The 19,153-nt window shown below is 42.7% G+C and overlaps 2 protein-coding genes across 3 annotated transcripts in view; both read right to left on the bottom strand.

Annotated features, from left to right (window-relative positions):
- PNPLA8 (patatin like phospholipase domain containing 8) overlaps positions 1 to 5,681 on the bottom strand; it is a 139,928-nt gene extending 134,247 nt beyond the window's left edge. Inside the window, exon 1 of one of the 2 annotated variants that reach the window (XM_068550362.1) lies at positions 5,307 to 5,681. The gene's annotated coding sequence lies outside the window, so the exon portion shown is untranslated. The remainder of the gene's footprint in view (positions 1 to 5,306) is intronic. The other variant, XM_068550364.1, reaches the window with a different exon arrangement.
- Positions 5,682 to 8,101: 2,420 nt separating this feature from the next.
- On the bottom strand, positions 8,102 to 17,649 carry SFRP4 (secreted frizzled related protein 4). Its single transcript, XM_068550361.1, has 6 exons — positions 16,848 to 17,649; positions 15,457 to 15,537; positions 15,294 to 15,359; positions 13,088 to 13,286; positions 10,599 to 10,662; positions 8,102 to 8,644 (listed from the first exon to the last, which is right to left on the bottom strand). The coding sequence occupies exons 1-6, from the start codon at positions 17,290 to 17,292 to the stop codon at positions 8,459 to 8,461; spliced, it is 1,041 nt and encodes a 346-aa protein (XP_068406462.1). The 5' UTR covers positions 17,293 to 17,649; the 3' UTR covers positions 8,102 to 8,458.
- Between the last annotated feature and the right edge of the window lie 1,504 nt (positions 17,650 to 19,153).

Raw genomic sequence — 19,153 nt, 5'->3', positions numbered from 1 at the left:
TTCAAGGGACTCAGAATAGCTAAAATAATCTTGAAAAAGAACAAAGTTGGAGTACTCTCACTTCTTGATTTCAAAACTTATTACAAAGTGACACTGGTCAAAACAGTGTGGTAGTGGCATAAGGAAAGACACATAAACAAATGGAATAGAACTGAGAACCTATAAATAAACTTTTACATCCATGGTCAGTTGGTGTTTGACAAAGGTGCCAAGGTCATTCAGTGAGAAGAGAAGAGTCTCTTCAGTAAACAGTACTGGGAAAACTAGCTATCCTTTAAAATAATGAACTTGGACCACTGACCTTACACTATATACAAAAAAATAATTCAGAATGGATTAAACGCCTACATTTAAGAGCTAAAACAATAAAACTCTTAAAAGAAAAAAACGGGAAAATCTGCAAGACCTTGGATTAGGCAATAGTTTCTTAAATATGACCCCAAAAGCACAGGCAACAAAGGAAAAAGATAAACTGGTCTTCATAAAAATTAAAACCTTCAGGGAAACAGGTTCCTTTCTTTTCGAGTGAGCTGACCTTGGCAGAGCGGTATGGCCCCTAGGTACCCATGCCTGTGACCCTGCCTCTGCCTACACAGTCCAGACACAGGGGTGGGGATCTGGGCTCCTTGGATGCTGAGAGTTGCACGGTGTGGGCAGTGCAGTTTGCAAGCCGGTACCTGGCCGCAGGCATCCATGCCCTCTAGGCCTGTGTGGCCAGGTCCTACCGCCACCCGCCTAGGCAACTGCCTGGACAAGCAGGTCCTCACACTGTGCCTCTGATGGGGAGGCTGCAGAGGTCATTAGAGCCAGACCCCATGTGGCCCTCCTGCCCATGTGGGATGCGGGGCCTCTCTCCAGACCTCTGCTTTTTCATCTGCTCTCTCTGCACTGGGCAGAAGAGGGACCTCTGATGTTTGACATCCTAAGCTGCCATCTCTCTTCTCCCCAGGTTGTTAGGCTGCAGTGGGTCCATCCAACTCCAAGGCTGACAAGACAGAAGTTAATCCTCTGGGATCCCTCTCAGGAAAACTGGAGCACCGGACACGTGAACCAACTCCTTCCCTCCCCTGGAGTTAGGGGGTCTCTTTCTGGTTGTGTGGCACTCCTAAGGGTGCCTTAAGCCTGAGGTGGGAGGGTCTGGTTTCATGATCACCTACAGTGCAGGGGCTTTTCACTTAGTTTCTGGATTTCTCACAAGGGAATCTGTCCATGAATATCTGCTGACCTGGTGAGTTTGGGGGAAGGATGGTCTAGGGCTTCCTACTCTGCCATCTTGCTGACATCACCTCTTGATCATTTGGTATTAATAATATATTACTCACTCCCAAACTCTAGTATTCCAGCACGGTTTGAAAAGCAGACCTGTGAATACCCATCTGTATTGGTAAATTATACAAAATCTAATTACATGTGAATTATCCGTAAGTATATTTCTCATTTTTTCCTTTAGAATACATTTGTTTTCAAACTAGGGTAAATTAATTATTGGGTTTCTTTGGATTGTGCAGAGAAATAAATATAGTAAAAACCTTCACCTTCCTCACTCCTTCAAATTGAATACCCTTATCTGATGCTTGACACGCCTGGTAGTATTGGGGCATTCGTAATATGACTGTGTTAAGTGACACACTGTTATTGCCTCTGGAGTGGTCCAGGACTTCAAAAGCATTAAAGCCAAAAACTCTTAATAACCAGCAGATGGCATGATTCACTCAGTTGTCTATGTGTACGTAGCTGTACGGAGATTTTAAAAGCAAGACATAGGGAAAAGCTATTTCTTTCAGATTGTAGAATTAGCTTTCAGTAGTCAGAAAACTAACAATCAATGTCCAAAGAGATATTCAATTAAACTTTAGTCTATGTCAGTGTTGGTCTTGAGGGGATTAAATTTGGTGAGTGGGATGCAGCAGCATGCGGCAGGCATTTGGGGAGCTGGGGTTGGTGGTATCTGGGAATATCGTCTTGCCCCAGAGGAAGAAAGGTTAGAAAAGACTAGAAAGTTATCAGGGCTCCAGCTCAGTGGTGTGATCTTGAATCTTAGCTGGACTTCAGGCAGAAGACACATATCCTTGGCCACTGTGGCTGAGGCAGCTGAGGACTGCAGAACTGGTGGGCGTGCCTTGGAGCACTGGGCTGAGATTTGTAACCATGATGAGAAGCGCATGACGGTGGGGATATGGGTCCAAATACACGGACTGGCTCAGAAGGCAGGCAATGGTGTGCCTGTGAGGGAAGGAAGCACCTCTATCCCAACAGCCAGACAGAGCTGGGGGTGAGTCTGCTCTTCGTGAACTGCACCGTCCACAACAGTCTCCATCCTTCAGCACTGGCTCAGTCATGCACCTTGACCCTGAAGCCAGAGCTTCTCTGATTGCTCTGCTTAGCCCCTCTAGCCCCCTTCCAAGACAGGAGACCTGAAGCATTCTGGATTAGAGCCTAATACTTTCCAGGATCCCCTCCCTGGATCCTGTTCCCTGTAAGCAGATGCTCTGCAGAAAATGGACAGATTTCCTAAAATATGCTACGCTCTATTTTATGGCCCTCTTCCTGGAGTCTCTTGGCGCCCTTTCTTTTCACTGGAGTTAACCTGCTGCTATTGGGGTCTTCCCTGGTGGCGCAATGGTTAAGAATCCAAATGCCAATGCAGGGGACACGGGTTCGATCCCTGGTCCGGGGAGATCCCACATGCCGCGGAGCAACTAAGCCCATGCGCCACAACTACTGAGCCCGCACGCTGCAACTACTGAAGCCTGCGCACTCTAGGGCCAGTGCTCCGCAACGAGAAGCCAGCGCAATGAGAAGCCTGTGCACCGCAACGAAGAGTGGCCTCCGCTCGCGGCAACTAGAGAAAGCCCACGCGCAGCAACGAAGACCCAATGCAGCCAAAAAACAAAATCTGCTGCTACTGATGCTTGCCTGTACGGTCTGAACTTGTTCACCTCTTGGAAGCTACTTTGGATGACCTCCAAAGCCAGTTTTTTAAAATGCTTTTCAGAAAGGAAGAAAGTTTACTAAGCAATGGTTCACGTGATTTTCAGCTGCTGAAATATTTCAATGACAATAAATACTTGAAGCCATTAGATGACTAAAAATGTTAATAAATTTTAAAAACCCATCTGTTTGATTCAACAACAGCATCTTAGATATCCCTTGATACCACGATGGAACTCTATTCATAATACAATTTTTTGCTTAACTTCAGTTTTTTAGACCTCATCCTATTATTCATGTTATTACAACTTTTTGAGATTTGGTATAGAGCCCTCTGGTTCTGAGTCTTCCCTCTTATCTAAATTTAATTGCTAATCAAGTATGTTCTTTTTCCCTCTAAAATATATCACTAAAATTACACACCATAGAGTTTCTTTCAAAACTTTCCTTTCCTTACATTCTAGTAGAAAGAGACCTCTCTTAGGTAGAATAGTAAATATTGTAAGATCTGTAGGATAGGAAGGCAGAGCTGTCCCTGGAGACTAGGGACTCCCTGATGGCTGGCTTGGGTCCAAGTTCCCCAGTAGCCTTGCCAAACCTTCCTTAGACATTGAGGCAGTCTGGAGGGCTTCCTCCCCAGCTTTCCGTCCCTCTTCCCTCTCTCTCACGGCTCTCCCAGCCCTGTTCACCTCCTGCCTCACTCTCTCTCTCACAGGTGTTTCCTCTAATAGGGTCCACATTTCATTTAATTCCATTTTGGTGCCTGCTTCTGTGAGCACCCAGACTAACACACATGTAAGCAATAAAATAGTTTTCATGTCTGCATGTCCACCTGGCTTAAATCCATACTATTGGTACATTCAATCTCTCTCTCTCTCTCTCTCTCTCTCTCTCTCTTTCATAGTATGTTTGTAGTATCTTCTAATTATAAAAGCAACACATGTTCATTAGACAAAATACAAGAAAGCATTTATGGCTTGTATTCTTTTGTGCCTCATTTTTTTTCCTGGTCCTGAGAAATCAATAACAGTGGAAAATTATTTGGGTCATAAAAATCTGTCCTCCCCTGGCATGCCTTGGGAACCACATTCGAAAAGTCCATTCTCACAAGTTATTGACAAAATAAACTAGTCATTCATTCCCCAGCTGCCGGGAGTGTGGAGAATGTTGCCAGCAGAGGGCTCACAGATGAAGAGAGACATCTAGTTCCCAGCTAAAATTTATAAAAGTTACGAGAAGGAGAAGATAATTTTAGTAAGGAGCTGGAAAATCAGCACTTTGATACACCTATGGGCCAAGCATTCTGGAGGATTACTGACAATAGGTTCAAGAACTTTCCTTGCTGGGCATACTCCTTGGCCCAGCAATGCCACTTAAATGAACTTATCCCCCAGAACTAATTAAGGATGTGCATAGATATTAGCTATCAAGCTGTTTATTCAGTTATTCAGTACATTCAGTTAAGAAACAACCTAAATCCCTAGTTACATGAGGGTCTGTTGAGTAATGCTCACCACGGAATACCTCGTGGCCATTATAATAAAGAAGCTGGCCTGGGCTTTATTGACATGAGAGCTACTTCATATAAAGGGCCGACTGAAGGTTATGAAAGAGTATGTATAATAGGCTCCTAATTTTTTTTTTTTTTTATCATTATATAAACGCATAGAGGGAGATGAGGACTGCGAGAGAAGTGACTGTCAAGAAGAGGGAAATTTGGACACAGATACCCGGAGGAACGCCATGTGACTGCTGAGGCACAGATGGGAGTTATCCTGCCTGAAGCCAAGGAATGCCTGGCATTGCTGGCAACCAGCAGAAGCCAGGGGAAAAGTATTTGGTAACCAGACTGATGGAATTTGAAGGAATTGGGAGTTTTCTGAAGAAAGTGGCTTCATCAAGAGGACAAGGTGGTGGAATCGAGGGACCCTGGGCTCGCCCCCTCTCACGAGCCACCCGAATCGCAACTAACTGCCGAACAATCATTGATAACAAAGACTGGAACCTACCAAAAATGATATTCTACATCCAAAGACACAAAGAAGAAACGCAACGAGATGGCAGGAGGGGCGCACTCACGATATAATCAAATCCCATACCCCCAGGTGGGCGACCCACAAACTGGAGAACAATTATATCGCAGAAGTTCTCCCACAGGAGTGAGAGCTCTGAGCCCCATGCCAGGCTCCCCAGCCTGGGGGTCTGGCCTCGGGAGGAGGAGCCCCCAGAGCATTTGGCTTTGAAGGCCGGCGGGGCTTGAGCGCAGGAGCCACGCAGGACTGGGGGGAACAGAGACTCCGCCGCTCACGGAGGGCGCACACAAGGTTTCACGTGCACCGGGACCCAGGGCAAAGCAAAGCCTGGGCCAGACCTACCTGCGGGTCCTGGAGGGTCTCCGGGGGAGGCGGGGGCCGGCTGTGGCTCACTGTGGGAGCAAGGACACTGGAGGCGCAGGTCCTGGGGGAATAGTCCTCCGCGTGAGCGCTCCTGGAGGCGGCCATTTTGGGTTTTGTTTTTGTTTTTTTAAACATGCTGCATGTGGGATCTTAGTTCCCTGACCAGGACCCGCACCTCCTGCGTTGGAAGTGCAGAGTCTGAATCACTGGACCACCAGGGAAGTCCCTGGAGGCTGCCACGTGGGCACCAAGAGCCGGCCCTGCCCAACCGCCTGCAGGCTCCCGTGCGGGGACGCCTCAGGCCAAACGAACAACAGGGCGGCAACGCAGCCCCACCCATCGGCGGACAGGCTGAGCCCACACCCACCTCTGGGCATGGCCCTGCCCACCAGAGGGCCAAGACCCACCGGTGGGCAGGCACCGCCCCACCCACCAGCGGGCAGGCACCGCCCCACCCACTAAGTCTCCGCCAGCCACTTAGACAAGCAGGCGGCAGACAAGAGAAGCGAAGAAGCCACGATCCAGCAGCCTGCGGAATCGAGTCTGAAAACGCACATCAGAACCTACCCTGGGACCAGCTGGTCCCTGAACCTTGGGCGACAAGAGGGGAGTGTACTTGCTGGGATACGTAGGATGTCCCCGACAGAGGGCCACTTCTCCAAGGTCAAGAAACATAACTAACCTTCCACATACATAAAAATATAAATAGAAATTTAGACAAAATGAGGGGAATATGTTCCAAAGGAACAAGATAAAACCCCAGAAGAACAACTAAGTGACGTGGAGATAGGCAATCTACCCGAGAAAGGGTTCAGAGTAACAATCGTAAAGATGATACAAGAACTTGGGAAAAGAATGGATGTACAGAGCGAGTATTTATATAAATGCAGAGGAAACACCTGGAAAATTATATACCAAAATACTAACAGTGATTATCTCTGCAGAGTGGTGAGTGGGATTAGGTAGGATTTTAATTCCATTATTTTTATTTTATGCATTTATTGAATGCTTTATAGAAAATACATAGGTACTGTATTATTGAAAGGCCAGCAAAAGTATTTTTAAAAATAAATGCCTCTAGTTGTCCTCAATTATGAAATTTGTTGATGAACACATTGCAAAATTGTTATTTTTTTCTGATTAAAGTAACCCAACTCTCGAATAATACCTATTTCAGAGATGGTACCACAGCCTTCCTCTCCATATATTTATATTTACCTCTCATATGTATCTAGGTGGAGAAAATATTTTAAGGGAGAAAAATAAATTCGTGGCTCTCACACAAAAGCCACTTCCACACTTGTTATGTTACTCTCAGTGTGGGCTGCTGTTCATTTTCAACTCTTTTATAATAAATAACCAAACAGTGGCCTCGTTGATCTTTTATCAATTAATCAAACTAATAAATGTGCCTAATTACGTTTTTGTGTGATATGCAGTATATGATTTCAGTTAAATATTCAAAGGAAACAGTGTTTAAGTTTGTAAAGTCATCTCCAAACTCTTATGTCGTTTTGCACTTTAAAAAAAAAGTTTTACAGAAGCGTTTTTTCTTCATTTCCATTGAGAGTTGTAACTCGCCTCCCCGCGCCCCCCTCCCCAGATTCCTACTATGCTAAGGAGGTAAACTAGGGTACCAATGCCTTTTCATGGCCTTTCCTAGGTTTCTTTAGATGCTACACTAAACACCTGTCTGGCTTTCCTTAAGGGCCAAAGCGGTTTGGCTTTTATAAAGAAACACACACGGAGTATTTTATTGATACCCCTGTGTGGGTGGATCTATTGGATTCCTTCAACTCTGCTGCCCTGGGGTAGCGATGCAGGTGAAGTTACACTTTCAGGAGGAGATGGGTGCCCTTGCCAGCATCCTCATTAACCCTATTTCTCCATTTTCCCCTGGCTTACCCACACACCTCACTTCTGTGTCCTAATGGCTACAGAGATGAAATTAAAAAATCGTTTGTGAATGCAACATGTAACTTACCCCTTCTCTGAGAAGCAGGGACAATGGTACATCTAAAGGAGATTTTACTCTTAACCTTTCAGATTGTTCCTCTACGTTCTTGAATGCTGGATGAACAAGTGATTACAGTTGCTTTTTCCAAGTGCAGAGCTGGTGTGTGGCAAGGGTGCCATAGCAGGCTGAGGACCCGGGGCTTTGGATCCTGACCCTCCCACCTCAGACCCAAGGCACCCTTGGGAGCACCGGCAATTAGCAGAGAGACTGGGCATCAAGATACCTGGGATGTCCTGGGAAGTGAGATGAGCACCACACCCACGTGTGTAAGATGCTTGGGGTTGACTAACTGGTACCTAAATCATAAGAGGAGAAACAAACTGTTTCTGGTGCTACTTAAAGGGAACTGATAAACATTGTGCATATAAAATCAGAGCATCTCCACCATGGCATGGTAACTAGTAAACAAGGATCCAGACTTTGTCTGTCTGCCTTTCCCTTTTATTTATTTAACAATACTATTGTTTTCGTTTTTAGAGCTTCTAGCTAAAAACAGAGCAGAAAGGCTTCTTTGTAAAAACCAAAAACCAAAAACCAAACTCATTACAATTTTCCACATCCTACTTTTCTAGATTGTTCAAAAATCCCCTTTCATCACAAAAATTCTTCTGCAAACAGTAAACACATAAGATCTTTTAGACATTCATTCCTCTTGATTTCCTCCTGAGAAGCATCACATTTTCAATCACATTTTAAAAAATCACTAACATCCTAACAACCAACTGAAATAAAACATATCGTTAAAAAAAATTGGGTGTTTTGTTTGTAATATGGCATTTATTTTACAATGCACATATTAGGTCAAATCGTAAGAACAAAAGCATCTTTCCCCACGTGGAGCTCCCACGGAGTATGCACACGGTTTATTCTCAACTCAATAAGCTCTTTCGACCAGCTTTCATATACCTTCCATACCAAAACGCATACCTACCACTATGGCTTGTAGTGACTTAAAAAGAAAAATTGAAGCATATCATTAAGAAAAATGCTGCAAGATGTGTCTATGAGAAGGACTGCAGTTGTTAAGGCAAGGGGTGTATGGCCTTCTACAGGCTGCCTGGGTAATGCCTGGCCTCACCCTGAGAGGAAGTCCCCGTTTTGGAAAGCAGCTAGCTCACACTTGTTTGGGGTTTGTTCTCTTTGGAGCACTCCTAGCTTTAATGTTCTTCTTGGGGCTGGCTGGCTTGGGAGCAGGCGGCTTCCCCTTGGGTTTCGGGGCGTTGCTGCGACTGGTGCGCCCCGCTGTACGCTTCTTGTCCTGGATTGTCCTCTGCTGTTCCTGCAGCCGCTCTTCCCACTGCTGGGAGGCAACGTGTACACATGACTGTCAAGTACATCTCACCCCTTTATGCTCTTAAACTAATAACCAAAATAATGCAGATTTTCACTGTAATATATTCATCAAGACATCCAAGATTATAATAGCTACCCTACCCTACGATGGTGAGCATGTATCCTGTACCAGATGCTTTGGAAAGTGCTGAGTATATGGTGACATCTTGACAAGCAATCGTTTCGTTGAAACAACAGCCCTTCTAGGTGGACACCACTGTCGTGACCCGGAAACAAGCACAGTGATGTTATTCGCAGAAAGTCACACAGCCGACAAATGTCAGAGCTGGAATTCAAATCCACCAGTCTGACTCCAGAGCCCAAGGCCCTAGCTCATGCAATTTTTCCCATAGGCCCTCTAATGCAACTTTCCTATACAGCAAAGCCTTCTAAAAATGCTTTACCAAGGCTAAAAGCAGAAATTTTTCCAGCTTCACTAGAAAGTCAGAGTTTCTTATCACACTTATGGGTTCACCTAACTCTCTTACATCCAAAGGAAGGTAGAAGTTCCACCCACATCCAGTAATCCACTCAAGTGTTAGCTACCCAGAGCCAATGAGAAATGAGTCATTCTAGATATTCAAGTCTCCGTGATAGAAAAGGATTTACTCTTTAAATATGAAAATGTGTAAGAAAAAAATGAAAAAGTGAGTCCACTTGAATAGACATTACTTTTCATTATAACACATAAGTCCCTACTTTGTTAGAGTATATTTCAATTAGCAAAATATTTGAACATGACCATAGGCCAGGCAGTGGAAATACAGTGAAATGAATGAAAAACACTGTCCCCCCCCTCCTAGGGCACAACTCTAGTCTGTTCTAAAATAATAAATTCATTACTGTATGTTGTTATTACATGACTATATTTTCATATTCTTAAACTGGAGTATTTGCTGTCAATGTGAATGACCCAAACAGCTATGATTCTTGAAAGCTTTCTTTCCTCTCAACAATGTCAGGTTTTTATGGTAGCCTTGCCTTCTAGATTGAGTCATCGAATCTACTGCAGTTTTGGGAACCAGATAAACAATCTTGCTAGAATTTTCTGTCCAGTAAGACCAAGCGTGCTCCTGAACAGCTCATGAATGTTTAGCTCAGATGCAAGAGCAGGGTTTGGGTCTGTTATTCAGAAATGCACTCAGTAGGAGAGGCTGTGTTGAAACTACCTTCTCCAAAACTCAGTATTAATATACACTCTCCCCTTGCCCAGGAATTTTTATACCTGCAAACTAAGAGAACACAGGCAGCAGCCGTATCTTTTGTGAACGTGGAAACACAAATTCTCCTGCATATATCTAAACATATTTTCAGGAGAAGGGATGCTTTAAAAATTCCACACCAATGACCTGATTTATTTAGTTCTGCAATGATTTCACATCTCTGGGCAAAAAATTATTCTAACTCCTCTGAGTTGCCAATATTTCTATGATGTTACTACTAAAATTATGGGTTTGGCCACAAAAGTATTACTTTGTGTACATGATTTATTTTGACAAAAGTCTTAAAATTATTTTAAATACAGGGAAAGATTCTGCTTTATAGAGTGATAGGGTGATTTTTAAAACTAGGTATTCACACCCCTACATGTGTACGTCTGTATTAATCCCACTGGATATTAATTCTGTTAGAATACTTGACTGTTTGCTGAAACAATCAAAAAACGAATTTAGTCTGGACATAACCGGTAGATCAGTATTGAATGCAACCAAATCACCTTTGAAGCTAAAGAGAAATTTATGATAGAAACTCCAAGTGAGAAAAATTATTCTCTTAACTGCCTATTCAAAAGACAAATACTGCTGCTATTGTTGGCTCCTATGATAGCCTGGAGATGAAAGAATGTGAAGAATTCCCAAATTCTATAGAATTTCTTTACATGCATTCAAATCCATATTCCTATTATTGCTAATTATACTTACTATGGATCTTTTACTAAGTTGATCTCTCCATTTTTCAACTAAACAATTTTCAAGAAGCATCATCCTGAAAAAAAGTAATTTATCTTAATAAGCAATACTTATTATGAAAGTAAGAAGTTCAAAAATACAAAAAATTGTAAAAAACAAAATTCTTCACTAACTGTTAACCCCATAATTCCCCGTTTATATTTTATTGATATTTCATTTCATTCTTCCTTGTACCTATATGTATTTTTAGATCACACTGTATATTTAGATCACACTGTATATTTCCTTTTAGCATTATATGCATTTTCTGATATAACTGAATAATTCAAAAAATATAACTTTCATAACCATATAAATTATAACTATGGATAACCATAATATATTTAACTATTTCTCTACTGTCGAACCTCTTCTTTTGCTTAGCTATTATTATTAGCATTGCATTGAATATCGCTAGTGTGCACTGGCTAGTTATATCCTTAAGGTAGATTTCCAAAAGTAGAAATCTGGGTCAGAGTACGTATTTTCTTCTTAAGGTTTTCAATGCATAGTGCTAAATTATTTTCAAAACGGCTGAACTTTCATTTAATTCACCAACACTAAGACTAGGTAAAAATGGAATCTTGTTTTTATTTGGGTTGCAGAATTAGGAGATAAATATTTTAATGCTTATTTACTATTTGTACTTCTTCTGCAACTTTGTATAGATTTACAGATGTATGCGTATTTCTATATTGTAGCCTTAATGTTTTAAATATTAATTTATATGAACTTTTTATAGAGTAAGATTACTATTCTTTTGTCAGACCTGTTGCAAGTACTTTTTGTCTTTCTCTTTTTATTTTTGATTTTTATGTACACAATAGTGTCATCAAATATGTGCATTGACATTTTCCCTCGTAATTTCTTACATTACTTTTATGTTTACAAACCACTTTGCTTTTCAGATAGCACACATTTATTTACTGAACTTTATCCTTTTTGATTAGGTTTTTAAAGTATTTACCTCTTTAACCCATTTGAAATTTATTTTAGAGGACAAAGTGAAAATGCATACTATTTTTCCAAGTAAAGCTATCTGCAACATTTAGTAAATAAGAGTTTCATTTCTATTGATTTGCCATATTTCCTTCATGATACAAGTTCTTGTATGAATTATAATCTGTTGCAAGACTTTTTCCTCTGCTTTATTTATCTACACATCTACTGTTGCTCCGCATGGTTTGAACTAGCTTTATACTAGTCTTGCTTGTCTCATAAGGCACATTTCCTCTCATCACTCTTATATTCAGAACCTCCTTTACATGCCCCTACCAGTTTATTCTTCCAAATGATCATTAGCATTATTTGTGAAGACATAAATATCTCAATCATCCATAAAATTTTTTTTTAAAAACTAGGATTTTGATCAGAATTACACTGTCTATAAATTAAAGGGAAAATGACACAAAGGCTGCTATTTAACTCATGTATAACCCATTCACCTGTGCAGCGACCCAGCACATCCCCAGAACTGCTTCTAGTACTGGAGCGGATGCAAAAGCCAGATAAGAGACCAGCCCAGAAATATTCATTCAACATTCATTCACTCAATGTCTTTAGAAAGACAAGATACAAGCAGCAAAACAGCTTTAAAATCAAGAACGCAAGGAATTTTGAAGATGGTACTAAGTACTGATAGACTCCAGAACAAGAAAGTATTCAAGTGAAGTCAGTTTCAAAAGGTTTTTTTTTTGTTTTTGTTTTTTTGAGAAATAGAATCTTGAGCTGTATCCAAAAGAAACAGGTGAGCATTATTAATGGCAGAGAATCAAAGGGAAGACTTTTTATATAAAAATGAGCAGTTCTGCTGGAGAAATAGATTGCAGCAAGTTATGGGACTCAGTCTGGAACCTGCACTGAAGTGTTTGATTTTTATATTGTAAGGACTTTTTATATTATAAGGATAAATAAAAAGATGCTAAGGAAAGATGTGTGGGGAGACACACCTTCAGCTAGAGATACGCGTGTAATAGATGTGTATGAGTGTGCACGGGTGTGTACATGTGTGTGTATGTAACACTCCAACCAACAAATGTAGTAAATTCAGTGTAAAGAAAATGTGTGGAAGTATAGTCTCAAATGGCCATTTTTCTTTGATTTGTAAGTTATTAAAGAGACCTTAAAAAAATTCAGTATTTGCCACACTAAGATTGATTTGAAAAGAATTGGTTTTACTCCAAGTAATATATCTGTCTATAAGTTTTTGAAATCAGGTAATGAATTCTGAAATTGATTTTTAAAGAGTCCATTCAAATACTCATATTTCCATTTTTCCTTAATTCTATGAAGAATTAATCGATATTTAGGAGATACGATATCCTAACCAAGGCATCTATTAAAACTGATTTTTCAAAAAGATAGCGCCGTTTTTTTTTTTTTTTCTTTTTAAACCATGATTAAGTGGAATTTTATGTTTTTCCTAGGCAGTGTGTAATTTTTTTCTGCCCCTCTGTGCCTACCGTGAGCGCCACTCATAACACATGATGAGAACGTCTTGGTGGGGCAGGATGTGAGGACACTGGCAGGAAGAATTCGTAATGAGTGGGACTTGAGTTCGAGGGATGGGTGATGAGGACTTGAAGATCTCTTTCACATCCACCACTGTAGTTACTTCATTACAGCCACTCCTCTGCACAGCTTTTATTTTGGCATGAATGACTGCAATTGAAAAATCGATATGTGTTATTGAAGCTTTGGAGAAAAATATGGATGGTTTATTCCTGCCAACTCCTGAGTCTCTCTTAAAGAATCACTCCTGTAATTATGGTCATGTCCAAGCTGCCCGAATGCAGGCAAAAAAGCCCACACAATCATGTGCTAAATGTAAGGCCTCGCATATTGTCAACAATGTCTTAGAAGTTCTGAATCATGCTGCAAGATGGAAAAGTAAATTCACAAGCAGGCTTAGTCTGGGATCTGTCTTTGGGTCAGTGACTGCTCCACATTGGGCCACAGAGAGGGTTTGAATAGAGAATCCCATGGATCCTTCTCAGCCCTAAATTTCTATAATTCTATGATTAGGGGTTTTTTGGGGGCCAGAAACATAGGAGGAAATTTAGTTACATAGAATGTGGATAAAATTTTATAGAAACCATACTTGCTTCTACTCGGTCTTGTAATGATTTTAAGTGAGAATCATATATTCTCAGATTCAGAAGCCACCTGAAAGTTTGTATGGTTCCATCACGCATCTGCTGCTTGAACTCGCTCTGCTGCAGAGGAAGTTATTACAGTCATACCATTTTTGCACCGGAAGGAGTCTCTGAAGACTACTGTTCTCAATCCTTTAATTTCCCAAACTGCCCAAGCAGGGTCCATGGTGGGTAGAGGTAGAACTGTTATTACAGATGGCTGGTAATATCACTGTCTCTGATCCTGCTTTCAATTCTGACTCTTTTGGTCCCTTGCTATTACTGCCTCTAGTGGAGTTGTAATCAGCCGAGGGTGGCTCTGTCTTGGATTCCATCCTAGGAAGCTGGTTTATGAAGGAGCTAAGGAATGTAAATAGAAAATGGTTTCATCATCAAAGTGGTTCTGAGGCAATGATGCCCCAGAGAACAGCATGACAGTGAAACTGAGACAGGACAACTAAGTAACTAAGGCTGGATGATGTCAGATGAGGGACTTTGTGGATCAGATTAAGATGATACCTACATAGAACAGGTTTAAAATAACAACAACAAAAAGCTACTAGAAAAGATAGTGTACTTTTTTTTTTTTGGTTGAATTATGCACTTCGGCTATGTGTGATTCTAAAATCCGACAACCTAAATAAGAGGTTATTTTTTCAGACTTTTATAGTGCCATGAGCTTCCTGCTTTTACATGGGTTGTATAATATAAAGGTTCTTATGATATAAAATTTCAGTTTGAAATATGGAAAGCTAAGTTAGCAAATAAAATGAACAGTTTTCCCCAAACAGTTTCTGTTATTTCAATAGAAATAATTTAAGAAATGCAAAAAAAAACCCCAGAAAATAGCCCAAAAAGATATTTTAAAGGAACACATTTTTAATTAAATTTACTTTCAAATGATGATAGCAGAATTAAATTTGCTGAAAACATTCAAAGTAGCATGATTGACTTATTCTCTGAAGAAAGTGCTGTCTGGGTCTTTCAAATAAGAGAAGAGGGCATTTAAGCTATGCCAATACTTACAGCCATAGGGTCTTGTGATTAACGTATTCCCACAATTTCTTTAAGGTGTTTAATATTTGTAGCTATTTATAGGTAAAAAGATACACGTGCAGATCTTAATTCCTGGGTCTCTGGGCCTCAGGTCAAATCCATGGATTCTCACCCATCCTTCCTGCAGCAGTGAGATCTTGAGGAAAGTGAGGTGCTATCCCGGCTGACAGCACTTCTCACCAGGAAGTGGGATCAGGAGTCACACTGATCCACACCACTCTTCTCACCCGGGTAATTTACTTGGTTTTTACTTGGTTTACCCAGAAAAGCAAGACGTTTTTACAGTTGTTATTGTGCCACCTAGAACCCACATGATTAACTAGAAAAATCCCTTTTCTTCACTTCATGACTAGCAGACCTGGCTTTGTCATGTGCCAATGATTAACTAGAAAAATCCCTCTTCTTCACTTCATGACTAGCAGACCTGGCTTTGTCACGTGCCAAGTCCCCAACCCAATGGTTTCAGCAGATGATTTACCGTAACTGTAGTTTTTGCTCAGATACGTCGCCAGGGTCGGCTTCACCTTTTTGCACTTGCACCGGTCTAAAGAAGACAAAAGAGAGACCAAAAATTGAAAAAAAGATTCAGAAATCGCTCTGGGGAGAAGAAAGAGAGGGAGCCTTGAGGATAAAGAACTCACCAGGGCTTAGGCGTTTACAGTCAATGTCAAGAGGCCTTTCCTGTACCATCATGTCTGGAGTGATGTCTATCCACTTAACATCTGAAACACACACAGGGCCACATGGGTGTGGTCAGTGATTTGGTCTGTTCACCCAGCTGGAATAAGGAATCATCTGCAGACACTAACACAGCAGCGCACACACACACACACACACACACACACACACACACAAATCCTGAATGGTAAAAATTGTACATGATTGTCAACTACTTCTTTCACATAGACTCTCTGGGCTTAGGAAAGAAGACTTTTGGCTGGGACTGCTTATCCAGAACAAATTGATGTGAAGGCACATCCATTTAAACTGGCTGATACATACAGTCAACCTGGATAAATTACATCATTCCATCCCAAATCTATTTTAAAATGTTGATTTTTCAAGTTGACAGTTTACACTAATCAGAATAACCCAAATATTTCCAAATCCCCACCTCACATTTTGCAGAAACAGTCCATAGGTACCCCAAACAAGCATAGCCCTGTATCATTTCTATAATTTAAGCAACGAATATGTTTTTTCTAAAACTCTGAATTAGAGAGGAGTTTCGATTTTTCCTCTTCACTTTACTTCTTCTCCTCCACGTTTTGGGCAATGCTCTGAGATATAACTTCAGAAACTACACTAAAGCAACACCGTAGTTTCTTTAAATGTGCAGCCACCTGGGTCAGGCATAAAAGGAGGCAAAAATATACTTAGGTTTTATTTCAAGAAGTGGATTTAAACCTGCTCCTTCTTCCTAGAAAAGCAGGAAAAAAGACCAAAGAGAAAAGAAGGAAGTGGTGGTTGAGCTCGAGTTGACTAAGATGCCACAGAGGTTGGCTCTGGGTCAAAGACTAAGAAACAGACGTCACAGTTTTCCAGGGCAACTAAATTTACAAACTGCACTCCTGGTGGGGAGTGAGAACTAGTACCGTTTTTTCAGAAGAGCTTTCAAGAGCTAACATTAAATAAAGAATCCTGGTGGGAATATTTTAATAATTAAATGATACACGTGAAGTACCTAAAGCTGGCTCAGATCCACCTTAAACCCTATATACTTGTTTACTACTGCTACTATTTTATTTTATTACTATAAACGAAAATGTCCCCAGTGGTCCCCTATCTAAGCAAAATCGCCCACCCCTCCTTATGGGACATGGTGCTCCTTAGCTGCCAAAACTCCAGTAGAGAAAGCAGACTTCTCCCGAAGTCAAGTCACAGCCCTTCCCACCTCCTCCAGCTCTCCTAAGTGGAATGCGGGGCTGCTCGACCACCCGCTGGCAGCTGTAGGTGTGGCCGTCGGGTTCTCACGTGGCAGCGACAGCCCAGGGTGCCTCCTCACCCCCCTCGGTCCTTCCCCGGGCCTCACCCTCCGGGAGGTCAGTGACGATGGCCTCGGGCGAGATGCACACGCCCCGGTCGTAGACAGGCAGCTCGTCGCAGGCCAGGCTCTCGGGCCAGCTGTGGTTGTACATCTTCATGAGGGGCTCGCAGTCGTCACGCGCGCGCTGGCACACCGACTTGCACGGCTTGATGGGGTCGTGCAGGAACTCCAGGGTGCAGATGGGCGCGTACATGGCGCAGAGGAAGAAGCGCAGCACGGCGCTGCAGTTCACGTCCACCAGCTCCTCGTACTGCTCGATGGCCAGGATGGCGTTCTCCTGCGTGCTGTGGTGCAGGTGGTTGGGCATCCGCGTGATGTTCCAGGGCATGTGCCTGCACATGGGGATGCGCACCGCCTCGCACGGCGCGCCGCGCACGCCCAGCGCCAGGCGCAGCCACAGGCAGAGCGCGGTCAGGATGGAGAGGAGCATGGCACTGCTCTCCCGCGCCGCCACCCCGACAGGCAGAATGGGCCCTTCTCTCCCCGTCCCCCTAGTCTTTTTCTCTCCCTTCCCGAAGGAGGAAGTCCTTTAGGGCACAGGGGATGTGCTCGTCCCAAACTCCCGTGGGCAGCAACGCTGGGCCGCGGGGGCCGGCTGGGAGTATCCGCCGTCCGGCGCGCGCAGCACAGCAGCACCAGCCCTCAGCCTCCGGGGCGTGAACCCGCCCTGGTAGCTCCAGTCCCCGGCCCGGCAGCTCCGAGCGCAGCCAGCCCCGGCCATTGCGGGACCTATTTATCCCGCCACCTCCCCTGACGTGGGCTCGAGAACGCTCCCTTGGCAGCTGCAGGCGCGGCGCGGGCTCCCCCTCGGCCGCCCCACCCTCGGCCCTCTCCTGCAGAAGTGGTGACATCATCTCCTCCGGGCCGCAGCCCAGGGCTGGAATCCTGCATTCCCCCAAAGTCTGTCCTTTTTAGTCTAGCCAGTCCTTTTTCTCCAGACCAAGAAAAAGAGCCTCTGGCAGTCGTTTTGGACACCGGATCCAAGAAGGTGCAAGAGAGGATTTCAAGAAAGGGAGGGACCGCCTTTCGAGTCAAAGCTGAACTTTGCGCCCTCTGCCTTATGGGTTCCCCAACTGTAGAGTTGGAGGGAAATGGGAACTTCGCTGCTCTTTAACTCTGAAACATACCTGCTTTCTCCAGTAGGGGGCATGAGAATTGCTGAGCGGTGAGACTATTGTGTGGGGGGGAGAGTGCAGTTGGAAAGGAAAGGACACATTATATAAACAAACCACCCCGTCCCAGCCACGAGTTGTATGGAATTTGTTTTTGTTGTTATTATTGTGGCTAGTAGACGTTACTTTTGGCTCAAGTTTTTCCAGAATGGCCTCTGATCTGTACCTGCTCCAGAAACAGAACTGCCAGAAGGTGCAATAGCATCTTCCAGTTTGAGAATGTCTTCCATCCACCAACATCCCCTTTTCCTTCTCCTGACTCCCTATTCTTCTCTCCAACGTGAATGAAAGCAGAAAACAAAGAAGACTTTGGATACCACAATTTGAAAGATTTTTTTTTCCTCCTTCATGCCAAGTGATTTCCAACCCAGCAGTCTAACATCTTGATTTTTGATTTGCTTGGAAACTGTTACTTAAATGAAGAAAGAAGCTGTGTACCATGGAGAACAATGATGTATGTTTTGTTTTCTCTTTTATTTTTATTAGAAAGAGCTGAGCTGCTGGCTCAGCTATCCACAGAAAAGGGAGGCTTTATTGTTCCAAGTGTACATCAATCTTCAGGCAGTAAGATTTCTGGTGTATGATATTTTCTTAGGGCATTAGAATATGAAAACATGTTATCTGAATGTTAATCTTTAAGAACATGGTTTAATTGGAAATCTGAACTTGAGGCAGACAGATTTTTTTGTCTCTAAAGCTTAGATCCACAAAGTTAGTTTAGTTTCGACCCTGATCAGGACTGGGGATTAAAATAGCCCAAGAAAGGAAAAGCACAACTGACATTTACTGAGCATGTACAATGAGCTCGGGGTAGTGCTTTAAATGCATGATCTTATTTTTTTTTCCCCCAGGAACATGAATCAAACACAGTAGGTTGAAAGGCTAAATGAGATAAATACATTTCAGGATTCACCCAAGGAGTCCAATTCTATTTTGTGGGAAGGCCGGGGTGACCAAATACAAGCAGGCCAATCTAGAGAGGTATTCCAGTTTTCTGTAGAACAGATCTCAAGCTTCAAAAATGCCAACGCAGGCTAGTGAAACATCAAGCGAGGGGGATAGCCCAGATGAGATCTCAAGCCATTTTCAGCAGTAAACTCCAATAGGTATAAATGCCTG

The sequence above is a fragment of the Eschrichtius robustus genome, chromosome 8, assembly GCF_028021215.1.
Source record: "Eschrichtius robustus isolate mEscRob2 chromosome 8, mEscRob2.pri, whole genome shotgun sequence".
Classification (NCBI taxonomy): domain Eukaryota; kingdom Metazoa; phylum Chordata; class Mammalia; order Artiodactyla; family Eschrichtiidae; genus Eschrichtius; species Eschrichtius robustus.
Note: the sequence above shows the minus strand (reverse complement) of the source record. Positions and strands in the feature narration are given on the sequence as shown.

Bases quoted from the DNA above. Each gene is read 5' to 3' on its own strand.
- SFRP4 (XM_068550361.1), bottom strand. From the start codon at position 17,292: ATGCTCCTCTCCATCCTGACCGCGCTCTGCCTGTGGCTGCGCCTGGCG. The intron at 15,538-16,847 runs GTGAGGCCCGGG...TGTGTGTTTCAG, and splicing joins CGTCACTGACCTCCCGGAGG to ATGTTAAGTGGATAGACATC. The intron at 13,287-15,293 runs GTAAATCATCTG...TTTCAATTGCAG, and splicing joins GAGCAAAAACTACAGTTACG to TCATTCATGCCAAAATAAAA.